General features: G+C 34.9%; 1 protein-coding gene across 1 annotated transcript in view; it reads left to right on the top strand.

Annotated features, from left to right (window-relative positions):
• Positions 1-15747, top strand: part of GABRA1 (gamma-aminobutyric acid type A receptor subunit alpha1) — a 58680-nt gene that overhangs the window by 27382 nt on the left and 15551 nt on the right. Inside the window, exons 5-7 of the mRNA XM_072824257.1 lie at positions 366-586; positions 2931-3013; positions 10250-10393. Of these exons, the coding sequence (XP_072680358.1) occupies positions 366-586; positions 2931-3013; positions 10250-10393 (448 nt within the window). The remainder of the gene's footprint in view (positions 1-365; positions 587-2930; positions 3014-10249; positions 10394-15747) is intronic.

The raw sequence follows: 15747 nt of genomic DNA, 5'->3' as shown, positions 1-15747 counted from the left end.
ATCTGTGGTAACCTCTAACATGAGTTTTGTTTTTATTTGTACTGTATCCTATTTTTTTGAGTGCTGGTGTAGTAGAGGTGTAGGGATTGGAGCATGATTTTATTTTCATATATCTGAAGAGATAATTGTGGAATTTTTCTGACCAAGAAATATTTCAGGCATTTTAGATATTTTAAAAAATGATTATGCCGACCAGTGATTCACCTGACACCAATACGTACAGACCACCACAGTTTACTTCTAAAAACATCACCTACCTCCTATTTTGCTTTTAAAATTACAAAAATTATGCATTGTCTGTGTAAGCCATTTGCATTGCAAAATACAGCTCAGTGAACTCTCTGCCATTTTCCAAAATTACCTAGGAATATACAATAGATGTATTTTTCCGTCAAAGCTGGAAGGATGAAAGATTAAAATTTAAAGGACCCATGACAGTTCTCCGGTTAAATAACCTAATGGCAAGTAAAATCTGGACTCCGGATACCTTCTTTCACAATGGAAAGAAGTCTGTGGCACACAACATGACCATGCCAAACAAACTCCTGAGGATCACAGAGGATGGTACCTTGTTGTACACCATGAGGTAAGGATGACTGTGTTTCCATTTGTGATTCTTTTTATACTTTTTTGTCACCATATATATGTGCTTATGAAGTTGATAGGGCATGGTGAAATATCTGGCTTTCTGTTTACCTTGTTTTTCAACCTTAATAATTGCTCCAGTATGAAAAATAAACTGACTGAAGTATTATAGAAGTATGAAAGCATTAAGTAAAATGATTAGACAAAATGGGAGGGGAATTTATAATGTATATTAAGTAATATATCTCAAGTATCTATCCAACCTGTGCTAGTTCAGTATGAGGAATTTCTTCCCCCTACTACTAACCTAAAATATTTCTGCATCCCAATAAGGTCTAGATTAAATTTCTAGACGCTGTCTCAAGATATATATCTGACAATGTTTCTACATAAAAAGGAGGAAAAAATCCCCCGAAATTAGAACAGTTCATCTTAAAAACCATAGATTCATGTGAAAGTATACATTTAGAGAAGTATACGAATTTATAATGATGTTATTAGTTAGATATTATTAGAGAATATAAATATTCTTAATTTTGCTTAAATTGAAGAAAAATATAATATATATACATATATATATCTGCTTTATAAACACTTCTTCCATTTTGAGATTATTGGAAAACCTAGCAGCTAGATATTTTCATTCATTTACAGTTCAATGAAGGAAACACAAATCAAAAATGTTGTGAATACTTTTAAAGAAAAAAATGTTTAAAATATTCCTAATTTGAAGAAATTTAAAATTGTACAGAACTTATTCTTAAGGGAAGCAGTTATTTCATACCCAAGTGACTTGTTAGAATGTTGTTTTTATAGATCTGGACAGTACTTGGTAATTCAGACTGTCCAATTATTCCTTTGGCATGAAAAGATAATGGAGGCAAAATCCTAGACTCGGTGGATTTTGTTTAGTGTGGGAATAGAGGGATGCTTTGCTTTTGAAGAGAGCTGCCAGAATTTCTACCTTTTTATACAAAAATATCCAAATGAAAAAGAAAGAAAAAGCGCTTCAGGAGCTACTTTAGGTGTTGGACTCAACTAGTAAACATCTAATAGAATTAAAAGAGTGACAAATCACATGCAAAAATAAAAAAGAGAGAGAAAAAAATAGAGGATCAGTGGACAGACATGTCCTCTGTGTTGAGTGTCTATGTCTAACATAGACACTCAACATGTCTATGTTGAGTGAGACCTTTCCAGATCATCCGGGTAAAATCTATTTATAATTGAAACCTGAAGTATTTGCCCCTTGTAAAACACCCTATGCCCATTTTTTTTTTTCCTTTCCTACGCCTGTTTTTGAGCCTAAGTTCAGTATTTATTCTTCTCAGCTATCAATTTTCTGGGGCAGGATTTGCATCTACTGTGAAGTTTAGCAATTCATACTTTCTGATATGCACAGTGTTCTTCGTCAATAACTAGCCTGTTATTGCCGATCTCCTAAACTTACCACCTCCTTTGCTAATATATCATCACTTTCCTTAAAATTTGAATTTTAAAATGTAAGTTTGGTCATTAATTTACACATGTCATATTTGCTTTAATCAGCATTGGAATCACTTAATGAGTTTACTGGCTATAAAGACATTCCTACCCCATTTCTTCAGCTACTTAATAATATGGATAAATATATTTTATAAAAACTGTATGATGAATTTGGTATAAATTCCTAAGTCCACCAAACAAAATCAAATGTATTTCAGCGAATTATTTTCTTTACCATTTTTCAAATGTAAATAGAAATGAAGATAGGGACTAGAAAGAAGCACAGCAAAATCCTGGCTTCAATTAGGCAGCAGGTTTCTATATAAAACAAAATGGTTGGATTATAGTGGGATCACCCACAAACTCTCCTTAACCTACTCCTTTTTTTTTGTTTTATGCTGTCTGGTGCTGTTTTAGAGAAGGGGATGGGGAGAGCTGCACTGAGGAGAGGAGACATTCTCCTCTCTTCCTAGCTGTCCATGTCTTCTTCTCTGCCAAGTCTTTATCCAAGTATTTGCTTATATCTAATTATAGTCTCAAAAGATTTTCTGAGTCTAGGTGAATTAGGTAATGATGCTTGTCTTGGAAAACATTAAACATGCTTGTCCATCATACAAAATCTGGTGTCACCTATTTTATCAAAACAAATAAATGGATAGAATCTAGTCATTGTTGTAAATAATTCCTTTTAGATCTTTTGGTTAACATTAACAGCTCAGTATCATGCTGAAGTTTGAGCCTGCCTCTCTTGCTTTTCTTAATGTATTTGTTAGAGTTAGTGACAACCTAGTCAGGTTTATCAGCCAAGTATTTTATCTATAGGGCTCTTGTTTATGTCCTCTGTCTTCTTAATTGGTAAGGCTGACGGTGAGAGCTGAGTGTCCAATGCATTTGGAGGACTTTCCTATGGATGCCCATGCCTGCCCACTAAAATTTGGAAGCTGTGAGTAAATTTGTAATTTTAATTTTTCTTTATTCTTATAAGAGACCTCTCTATTTAATAGTTTTAAAGATTTTATTTATTTATTTATTTATTTATTTATTTATTTATTTATGAGAGAGAAAGAGCGTGCACAGGGGGAGGAGCAGACAGAGAAGGACAAGCAGATTCTGTGCTGAGTGCAGAGCCCTATGTGGAGCTGAATCTCATGACCCTGAGATCATGACCTGAGGCACAATTAATAGTCGGATGCTTAACTGACTGAGCCACCCAGGCATCCCTGAGAGACCTAAGTATTTAAGCAAGAAACCTCCAATTATTAAAGTCTGTTGGGGGACAGATAAAAAGCATGAAGAAAGTTTAGTGATTTGCTGCAAACACTTTCTAGGAATGTCTGGATGGCTTAGTGTGTTAAGCATCTGCCTTCAGCTTAGGTTTTTTTTTTTTTTTAAGATTTTATTTATTTATTCATGAGGGACACAGAGAGAGAGAGGCAGAGACAGGCAGAGGGAGAAGCAGGCTCCATATAGGGAGCCTGATGGGAGACTCGATCCTGAGACTCCAGGATCATGTCCTGAGCTGAAGACAGACGCTCAGCCGTGAGTCCCCTAGGTGTCCCTCAGCTCAGGTTTTTATCTCTAGGTCCTGGGATAGAGCCTGGGCCAGGCTTCCTGCTCAGGAGGGATTCTGCTATTCCCTCTGCCCTTCCCCCCCAATGCTCTCTCTTCCCTTCTCTCTCAAATAAATAAATAAAATCTTTTAAAAAATACTTTGTATAAGTAATAATCTTTTATTCCATTTTAAAATGTTATTTCAGAATGAGATTATTCCCTATCTCCTCAATAAGAAAGAATGGATTTAATTAATTAGTGGAAAAATTCTACTTTTGTTAAAGCTTTATTCATAGAAAAACAAGCAGAGTACAGATGTTTTTACCCCATAGATAATATCTCCCTGCCAATAAATGGAGATCATTGTGCTTATTTCGTATCATTGCTGACATTTGTTTGACCTTAAGAATATTTCAGGTTGTTTATCAGATGGAAATATTGGTAGGTGGCAACAGTGGATGATAATTGTTTCTTAATAATGAAGCCTACACCTAAAAAAATATTCCCTGATGAGAATTTACCCTAATCACAATCTTTAGAAAAGTTCTCGACTTGTTAGGATATCCCATGAATTCCATGTGCATATTAATGCTTTTGCAGGTATCCTAGAAAACTTTGTGATAACCCTCTGGGCTTCTGCTGTTCGAAAATATGCAGATAGATACACATAAGAGGAGCCAAGAGAAGAGTGGCCAGCAGAGTCAGCTCTGGTCTTTCTCTACCCTTCTGCTTTTGACTAGTATGCATATATAAAGGGTGTGAGAGCAATGTATTACTGGTTTCCTGTAGAAGAGGTACTTATAAGGACTGAGTCAACTCCTGGACTACCTAACCAGCTCTCTGTTCCCACTAGACAGACAGTCTAAGTAACTATTTTGGTGAAGATATGATTCATAGAAAAAAATAGTGGTAGTGTAGGAAGATAGCAAGCAAAGAAAATAGCAAAGGGCCTTCAGGCTCCTAGCAGCACTAGTCATGGAGAGACAAGTTTATTTATAAATCTAATTCTATACTGAAACCCAAGGACAAACTACTTCAAAAATTGTCAGCCAAACAGGCCTTTGGTGATAACTCCCTCCTCCCCACTCTTTTCCCAACTGAACGTATATTCTATATTATGGACTACTATGTTTTCTCCTGATTACCACTTCCATTTTTAACAATAATATTATGTATTATGTGTTACTTATATGCGAGGCAGTATATTAAATATTTTATATGTATTAGTTCATCTCATCCACAAAATAATCTTATACTTGGGAAGATTGTGCGTTATACTTTGCCTGAGGCAGTACTTATTTATGCTGATTATCCTGGTGTAACTACTAATAGTGCCCCCTTTTATCTTCATTTATAACCTTGTTTTGGACAACGAATTACTTGTCTAACATACTAGTCAGGAATAGCTTTCAAGCAGTGAGTATAATTAGCTGAAAAGAAGCGTTTATATTTTCTATACAAGATGAATGATGGTGATTGTTGGTTGATTGTTGGTTAGTCAGCATCTTAACAAGGATGATGTTCTAAAACGCCCCTAGATCTTCCTGATCACAAAATGGCTGCTGCAACTCCAGCCGTTGCATCTGCTTTCAAAATAAAGAATTGTGGACAAAGAAGAAGGAACTAGCACCTGTATCAAAAAGATAAAAGCTTTCCCTAAAATCCTAGAAGGCATTTACTCACATCTCATTAATAATCAAAGATGTGTCCCATTGCCAATGCTGACTGCAAATGAAACTGGGAAGAAATATTCTTAACTAGGCACATTGTCAGTCTGAAGAAAATTGGAGGTATTTCAGGAAGGAGGAAATGGATAATGATTAGAAAGTAAATAGTGTCTCATATAAGAAAACTGAAGTTAAATAAAAATCTGTTTTCCACCTCAGAGCCTTTATACATGCTCTTTTCTCTACTTGGGTCACTCTTCCCTTCATTCTTCCTGTAATTGGCTTCTTTTACTTTTCCACTTCTCAGCATAAATGTCATCTCGTAGGCCTTCCCTAATGACCTTATCTAAATTTACATATAGTGCCTTGATTATAATACATGTTTAATTTAGATGTATCACACAATAATTACTAGTTTTATTTGTTGGTTGACTTTTTTATTGTCTGGAGACGGTAAACTCCATTTAGAGCACAACCTATTTTGTTCAGCATTTCCTAGCACAGAGCCTACTATAATGTACACTCAATAAATATTTATTAAATATACAATAATCAGGTTTTAAATGCCCTTTAATGTTTAAATCTCAGAGAAGCCTCAGAAAACAGGATTTAAGACCTGTGGGGAATTAAACAAACAGAGGAGGCTTGATATTAAAAAGTAAGCATCTGAGCTCAGTGGGAGAGCACCATGAATAATTACCATTGCCTGCCATTGGCTTGAGAGGAAGCAGTGGGGGTTGATTTATTGTATAGTTAGTTCTCTGACCTGGCCTAATTAGCACACTTCTTAAATTAAGAAACTGAGGCAAACGTGGGCTAAAAATGCTTTGACCCAGTTTTTGAGCAAACATCTTGCCAAAATATCACAGAAGAAAATAAACAAGAGAGAAGCTACAGGATTTTGTAATAATTTAGTAAAACACTGTAATAAATGTTTATGAGGCAACCTCATCCATATGTTGATAAGAACTAACCTAAGAAAAGCAGATGTTTTCCTTACTACTTTCCATTAGACCCTGATTGTCAGTGTTATATCACACTTTTTGCTTATTGGTGATAGAGCCCTCTTCATAAGGCCAGATAACCAGAAGACAACATACATGATTCAATTGACATCTTTTAATTGCTTTTTGAAGAAAATACAAATAAGACTTTGATTCTAAGAGATTCAAATGATATTCTGACAATAAGATCTAGGAGAGTGTTAGACCTTGTAAGGACTGATAAGTGATGGTTTCCCTACTGATTATCAAGCATAGTGCCTTATAAATAAGGAGAGAGTGATAAGTAGAAATTTAAATGAATTTTGAGTAATAAATAACTTTAGAAATTATTTAGTGCGCCTGCTTCATACAAATGGAAAGATAAAGGCCCATAAAAGTGAAGTGATAGTCTGTATTAACAGATACTCTTCTGATACCAAGTCTATGTTCCCAGAGTTATTTCACCACAAATTCTTTCATAAGCCCAACCAAAACTTTCTGTCTTCTTGTTAATTTTTTTCTTTGGTAATCTGCTGATTTATTTGAAATCTGAGCTCAACATTTTGACTAAGTACCTGAAGACTCTTTTTAACCTTATTTTCTTTATGCTGAATAGTCTCAGATGAAGGAGGTTTTCATAAAAAGTACTTTCTAGATACTGAAATGAAGAAATAAGGTATATCACCTATTGTGATATACCTTAGATATGTCTTCTACATCTTAAAACACCAACTTTTTTTTTAAGTTTTTGTTTAAGTTCCAGTTAGGTAGTTGGGGCACTTGGGTGGCTCAGTCCATTAAGCTTGTGCCTTCAGCTCAGGTCATAATCTCAGGGTCCTGGAATTGAGCCCCAAGTTGGACTCTCTGCTCAGCAGGGAGTCTGCTTCTCCCTCTCCCTTTGCTCCTCTCTAGCTCAAGTGCGCCGTATGCATGCTGTGTCTCAAATAAATAAATAAATTCTTTAAAATAAATAAATAAATTCTAGTTAGCATACAGTGTAATATGATTTTCAGGTGTACAATGTAGTCATCCATAAAACACCTGGTGCTCTTCACAAGTGCACTTCTTAATCCCCTTACCTATTTAATCATGTAGATCTGCTCTGCATTTTGGGAGATTTCCACTAAGAGACGTGAACAATGAGTAATCTCCCCTTTCACAATAGTTTCGTGTTTATTGTAGATTTTATACCCGATGGAGTTTCTAAGACATTACAAGTATGAGACATTGAATTATATGTAGTGAAAAGTGGATGGTAACAAGTTTTTTCCTCTAAAACTGTATTAGCAGCCCTTTGGCAACACATGATGAGGCAGGAAAAGGTAGAGTCCAGGCACTGTTGTTAATGATAGTGCAATACAATAGCAAGAGTGTTTTAATTGTTACAAAATGACACAAAGTCTAGAATTGGTTTCATCCCTAAATACTTGACCATTAAGTATCCCTGCTTGGATTTTGAGAATATAATATACAGTTTTTGCCTAGAAAATCCTTATTAATAGCAGTAGAGTAGAATGAATATCATTCTATGCTCTTACCTCAGTTTCCCCACTAAATAGCTATCTAAATATTTAAACCCTTAAATATGTCTCGTTTCTGTGGTTCAGTTTATCATCTGTAAAATGAGACAAATTATATGACCTCTGAAATCCTTCCATGTTAATAATCAGTGATTCTATGTTACCATAAACTTTGGCTGTCTTCTTAGGCAAGACCCTTCCATTAAAAAAGAAAAATTTATAATGATTGGAAAAATATTTTACTGAATATGGTACCTGCAAATTGTAAGCAATATGGTTCTTCTCAAGCTACTATGCTCTGCACTTCTTTGGGGGATTTTTAAAAATAAATCATGTTTTAGATGCTAATAAATGCATTTCTTCTCCTTAACAAATGCAATGCTGAAATGATTCAAAATTTTAAGTCAATGAGATGTGTTAACTTGACACATAACTTAACAAATAATAGGAATTATTTCACTATATATGTGTATCAAATTATGTTGTACACTTTAAATGTCTTATAATTTTATTTGTCAATTATACCTTAATAAAGCTATAAATACATACATACATACATACATACATACATAAAAGATTATTGCCATGAAAAAAAGTCAATGAGGGCAGCCATGATTAAAAAGTAAAATTCAATAAGAACAAATTCTAAAACCATTCATTTATCAATCTTACATGTTTATGAAAGAAGTAATAACCACTAAGTTAATTCCTAGTATATTCTCTCAAACTTCTGGAGAAATTTGATTACAAAAATAACCTGATTGTATGTTGGTCCAAAAGTGATGCTGGAATAGACCAGACACTGTAAAATCAGGAGAAGACTGGCTACACTTTTCTGCAAAATTCATCCCAGAGGCAAGAAGAAGCTTTGGTTCAGAGAATGAGAGGCATGGCTCTCATCTTTCTTATGGAAGCTTCACATGGGTGTAAAAATGCAACCATAACTTCACATCTCATAATATTTCAGCTTGGATAAAGAATTAAACAAAACTCTCAAGTTTGGTTACGTTGGGGCAAGTGTTGGGTGAAACAGGGACACATTATGATATTAACAAGCTCTAGGAACTTCCGTTTGTGAACAATTCCTTAAAAAAATGTATATTAAAATATATATTTTAGTTTCTAATTTTATATTTTTAACTTTTATATTTTATGACTATGTTGGTATAAAGATGAATAGAATTCAAGTTGGGTTATGCTCACTTTTTTTTATTTTAAATGAAATTAAAACATTGTTTGGTCACCTAGAAGTATTGCAGACCCTGGACACTATCTACTGTGCCTAATGCAGAAGTTGGCCAAGGAGTAAAGCTTTCACAGTAAAGGAAGCTTTTGCTATCATATCTGCCTGATATAACCCTGGAAACTTTCTGCTTTTACTAATGTGCTGTTCTCTTTATTTTTAATATCACTCTACATCTAAACAAAGGAGAGTATATACTATCATTCCACCCCATGTATAATGGTATTCTGTGACTAGAAACCAGAAAAGCTATAGAATCCCTTCTTCCTCACCTTCTCACTCATTCTCTACACCTCTTCTCCCAACCTTTCAGAATTACAGATCAGGATTATGACCTCACTTCTCATGTAGAAAGATGGCTGGGTGAAAAGTGACATGGTAAATGAAAATGATTGAGAAGTGTAATGAGCTAAATGGTGTATCTCATCAGCATATTGTCACAATAGTAAATACCATAGAAAGGAGAATTAATTTAAAAGGAAGTAAAGTCAGACTTCTTTTAAAAATGGATGCTCAGTAAAATTTCCAGTGTTACTTTTCACATTTATCATGACCTTCCCCTGACCCAACATAATCTGAACCCATGCTACTGCCTCTAACCTTATTTCATTTCTCATGTAGTTCAGATTTAGTCATATCAGTATTCCTGTTCTTCCTATAACATATAAAGCTTTTATCAGGGCCAGAGGAAAAAAAAATTTTGTTCACCTATCCAGCAGATTCTTCCCCAAGACTTATATAGCCTACTCTCATTTCTGTCATGCATAAAATGGTCATTTCCTCAGTGACCCTCTCTGAGTCTTTTCCTAAAATACGTCCATGTCTTTCATTCTCTACCCCCTCACCTATTGTGTACGGCATTGTTTCATTTAACGCTACTTGAAATTATATGTTTATTAGCTTGTCTATTTCTGTCCCCATTACTGCCATGCATGTTCCACAACATCAGGGAAACTTGTTTGTTATGTATTTTTTCAGCAAGGTACTTTGTCTTTTGTAGATGCTTAATAACCATTTGTTGTAAGAGTGAACAGATGACAGAACAAATCAGGAAAATGTGTTTCAGTTTTCCTAAATTAAGGGATATGGGCTCTGCTTTTGGTCCTGCCTGTCCTGGCCATGCAATTGAAAATATGAAACTGGTAGGACTCATCAGCTAATTAGGAGACTTGCAGTAGCATGACCCATGGACCATTTTCCTTTCTTTCCTTTCAGATGCGTATACTAGAGCAGAAGTTGTTTATGAGTGGACCAGAGAGCCAGCACGCTCAGTTGTTGTAGCAGAAGATGGGTCACGCCTAAATCAGTATGATCTTCTTGGACAAACAGTAGACTCTGGAATTGTTCAGTCTAGTACAGGTTAGTGCCACTTGATTATTCCAGATATGTCAGAAGAAATATAAACAGTTTTTGTGACAATGTGAGAATTCAGTAAGTTCTTCAATAACACAGATAGAGAGAAAATTTCACTAACCTTGAAACCAGATAAGCTAGGAATTAGTGTAAACTCTATAGATTTATGCCCTTGGATTCATCATTTAATGTCTTTTGGCCTCTGTTTCTTTGTTTGCAAAATAAGGTACCAGTTCTATGAGATCAGGGTAGCTGAGTATTTATAAATGTGAACTTTTGGAGGAGAATGTATGTATTAAATTCTTACACTTCCACCTTACTTGTTGATTGCGGTCACCTTGCAGGGTTGTTGGAAGAAATAAATTAAATCCGTGAAGAATACTTATGATAGTTTCTGGCACATATAAAAAATTCTTAATAAATGTTAGCTATTAATATCATCTAGGCCTGACTTATTGCAATGATTCAGTGAATCTTGGTGAATTTGTAGCAGTGATCATTATACATAAGATACCAAACACTAATTCCTTCTACAAATCCATTTGTATCTCAGCTATGGATCTTCCACAGTTAAATCCTACAGAAACATCATTACATTACTGACCATTCATTCCACTTTGGCATTAGAAAAAAGTGGGGTGCCATTCTTCTTAGTATTATAACTGTTTTACCAATGTAATACTAAGAACTGGAGCAAGTGCTATTAAGCAGCTGGACCCCAAATTTTAGACTTTTGAAGTTGTTTCAAGAAATAAGAGTTTAGTTATGTAAATATCCATTTTGCAACCAAATGGAATGTGATCATTGGGCTAGAAAATTATAAAAAGTTGAATTTTAACCCTTCTGCAATCTCAATAATTTTAATTATGTTCAATCATTAAAGCCTTAACAGAAGTCAGCAGTTTTTATAGCTGTCTTAAAAAATTTAGGTTAGGGATGCCTGCGTGGCTCGGCAGTTGGGCATCTGTCTTCAGCTCAGGGTGTAGGCCTGGGATCCCAGGATCGAGTCCTGAGTCTCACATTGGGCTCCCTGCATAGAACCTGCTTCTCCTTCTGCCTGTGTCTCTGCCTCTTTCTCTGTCTCTCATGAATTAAAAAAATAATAATAATAAATTAGTTCACTAACTTTGGTAATTTCTAAAAAAAATACAATTTGGTAATAAATAAGGGTAGAAGTGCTATTTTTTTCAGAAAATTCTCTTCCTTAGATTTCAGGTTTTATGTCAGAACCCCAATAATTCTAAAAAGTCCAAGTAATAGGTCAATATATCTTATTCTGATTATTGGAAAATCCTTGCTTAATGGGCTCTGCCTTTTGCTTATTTTATCACAACTATGGCTACTCTGAAAGTTCAAATATTTATGTTTCTTGTTTTGAAAAATGGAGAAGATTTTTCCTCAGCTTTGTCCACATTAAAAATGTATGTGGAATAGTGGGAAGATTTTAGGCTCTGTAGTGAGAAAGATGTGCAATCAAGTCCTGGTCCTGCCACATAGAAGTCTAGTGACTTTGGGAAAGTCATTTTTTCTGATTACAATTGGAAACTGTCTCTTCTAAAAAGTGGAGATTTTATACTTTTTCACTAAAGATAATATAATACACTAAGTAGAATATTACATATAGTAAGCATGCAAAATGGCATGTAGTAGTTATTGCTATAGTCTTAAAGATATCCCAGAACATGGAAAATCTGAAAAATTTTCTACCTCACAAGTTTTATGGGAAAACATAGGAAAATGAGAAGCGTTCACTTTCAAAAATAAATGCTATTATATGCTGGATATTGTGGTAGGCACTGTACAGTCAATGACAGACAAGGCAGAGAGCTTGCTGTCGTGGAATCTGAAGTCTAAGGGAAGACAAACACATGAACTATATTTATCAAAATGGGTGTTAAGTGCTGTGATTAACATTTTTGTGAGGCCAGAGACCATATCTGTCTTCTGTATCCCTATTATTTACTATAGTAGCTGAAACAGAAGAGGCACTAAATAAATATTGTGAATTAATGAATAAAACAATAAACGTATCCAGCCTAGGATAATCAAGGAGGGATTGCTTCAGGGGTTGCCTCTCATGTTGTTAATCTGTACTTGTTGGGAACCAAATAATCACTGTTTTAGGTCCAGAAGATTGAAAATAATCTTTCCCTCAAGAAATTCTCCATTACCATTAGAACGACAGTAACACAAGCACAGTGGCATACATTCAATACTAGAACTATATACAAATCCCAAGGGTTACTCAGAGGAAGAAGTGGCTCTACTCTAGTTCTAGTGCTAGTGACCTTGGCATGTCACTGCATCCCTCTTTATGACCAGTTTCCATGTCTGCAAGGTGAGTGGCTAAGTCTGATGAACTTGGAGACTTCTCTGGTTTCATCAGGATGTAGCCTACATAAATTCTAGTTATTCATAAATGATATACAGGCATAAATGGGGCTACGGGATGAGAGGCAGTGGCCTAACCCACTATCATCAAACTGTCTGGACCTCATAAGTTGGATCTGTTGAAAGTACTCATTCTGTGCTAAAGCAGCAAGCATTACCTGTACAAATAAGAGCTTTCTCTTATCATTCCCATAAATGAATATTGGTGGGGGGAAAGGGAGGTAAGGAAAATAGTGAGCAAATTCTCAGATGTAGGAGCTCAGGTTGGTGTACATTTTCAATATCAAAATAAAACACTGAACTATACTCCCTCTGGGTCTACTTTAGCTCATCAAAAATCCACTTTGGTAGATTGCTATGGGAAGAAACAAAGATCTTTTTAAGGTCTTCAATCCCATGTTTCACATATCCATGTGGAACCCTGAAAATATTAAGGTAAATAAGCATCAAGTACTTTACCTCCTTGTTTCTGTCAGAACAGTAGGACTGATAGCAGGAAAGACCACCACATGAAGAATGATTAGATAAAAACCATCTACTTCTACCTGAAAATTCTCTGTGGGGAGAGAAGCGATTCAGATCACCTCTTAGAAGGGGTTGCCCTACTTGCCTAAGCCAACTCACATGTAAACACACATTCATATGTACTACCTACCAGTGATCTCCTTCAAGTCAAATACCTCTAGATCACTTCGGTGACATAGCAGGAGGGAATATGAGATTTAATCCAATGCTTGGATTTTTAAATTCAGTGTAAACACATTAGAACCCCAGTATCCTTCCTGGTGTCTACCATAGATTTGGAGGAAAACAATAAGTTAGAGATTTAGTTTGAATACACCTACTCACCTGGCAGAGAAAAACCTTTACAGGCACATAGAAGGATGAGTCCAGTCAGTTGGCAAATCCAGAATGAAGTTATTCATTCATTTATTCACTAATTCTCTCAACCATTTGCTCACTTACTGTGTTTGACATTGCAATTGGGCCTAGGAAAGATAGATGAAGGACACATAATTTCTGCCTTCAATAAGCTCATAGTTGATTGATATAAGTAGCTAACATACACTTGGCATTGTTCTAATAATACAACAATCCCAGGATATAGGTATTAATGTTATTATATCCATTTTACAGGTGGAACATAATTGAAGCCAGAGAGATTTAACTGTTTTTCCTAGATCATACAGATAGGCAGAGGCAGAGCTAGAATTTGAACCTGGGTAATCTAGCTGCCGAGTGTTCTCAACCATATAACTAGTAACAGGCTACATAGACATGTGTGAAATGCAATAATGTGGTATAGCATGGATTTAAAAGTGTGGACTCTGGAATTATACTGTGAAGGTTTAAATGCTGGTTTTACTACTTATTAACTCTCTGACCTTTGGCAAGACATCTCTCTGTTCATCTTTCTCTTGTACTATTTGGGGATGATAAAAGAATTTATTTCATGAGCCACTGTGAGATTTAAATAAGAAACATGCATGCAACCTGCTTATTAGCAGAGTGTCTAACATGTACAAATTATGTAATAAATATTAGATATTACTATTAATAATAATAACAGAGCTAGTGCAAGGGAGCCACATGGCATAAAGAAGAAGTCATTTCTGCTTGAAGTATCAGGAAAGGCAGTTTGGAACTGCACACCAGAAATGGCCACCTATCTCATTCTACTACACCACATTATGTTTCCTAAGTAATTCTTTAAGGAGTGCCCAGCAAAAATTACAATGGTGATGAAAGAGCATGTAAATATGACTTCTACAAAAATTATAATAATTAAATTAGTCATCAGGCATAATAATAATAATATGGCCAGAAAACAATAAGAATATAATAATATGTAATGCCTTTTTAAAGTACATGGTGATGACTATAAAACCTTCATATTTACCTAAATCAATAGACAGATTTGATCTAAGGAAATTTAGGTTAGCTTTGCTGAATAAGAATGTTTCTTCTTTATGAATGACTTTTATCCTTAGACAAATAACCAAGAGAAATTGTAAGATCCTCTTTCTTAAAGATAGTCTTCTCTGGATGAGTTGATTTAAGGATGACACTGCAGGGTCAAAATGAATGAGGAAAGCACCCATTTTCCCTGAGTAGAGACAAGAGTGGTGATTAACATTCATCCAAGGAGCCTCAAGGCTCCCATTTATGAAGCTTAGCACATGATCTTCAGAGAAATCATTGTAGCCATGAAATATAAAAACTGGGGGTTGGAAGTAGGGCAAAAAGATCTCTATGGTCACCTGATCAAACTATTCATATTTCAGATGAAGGGATGGGTCTAAAGAGTCTAAGTGGACTAGAACTCTAATCATATTTTTAATTTTTTATTCCATAACTCTTTGATGCAGATATTAAAATACCAATTCCTCCCTCAATGATAATTTTTGATTCCTTATTCCTATTTAAAAAGTAGCATAGAAACTTAGGAAACATATAGCCTTAGAAAACACAAAGCCTAGAAGCACACTTGAAAGTAAAGTGACAGGTTTACAGAGGCCTAATTCACTACAACTTTGTTGAAGTGAATGGTTGCTTTTTAGAGCTGAAGAAAATATACTTCTATTGTTTCTGTCTTCACACTGTCAATCTCCATGTGACTCAATTTTTAAAAATAACTTTCATATCTATCATTTCATTTTATCCTCCCAGCATCCTAGGAAATAGTTAAATAAAGCACTATCATTTTAATTGAACAAATGAGGAAACTGAAGTCAAATAAAGTTAAACAAAGTATTTACTCTTCAAGTAAATGGAAGCCAGTTCTAAACAAATCCTTGAAGCTGCTTTATACAATTATATCCCTGCTTCTTTTCTTTCTCTCTCCTTAATTTTGTATGGTAATGTATCAGAAATATTGTCACATCTAATTTACAAGCTTCCCTGAGGGTTACATGATATGCAAGGATATTTGAATTACAATTCTAGACTGTTGAATTAGAGAAAAAGAA

Source organism: Canis lupus, chromosome 4 (genome assembly GCF_048164855.1).
Source record: "Canis lupus baileyi chromosome 4, mCanLup2.hap1, whole genome shotgun sequence".
In the NCBI taxonomy this organism is placed as follows: domain Eukaryota; kingdom Metazoa; phylum Chordata; class Mammalia; order Carnivora; family Canidae; genus Canis; species Canis lupus.
The sequence above is the reverse complement of the archived record's forward strand: the minus strand, read 5'-3'. Positions and strand labels throughout refer to the sequence as shown.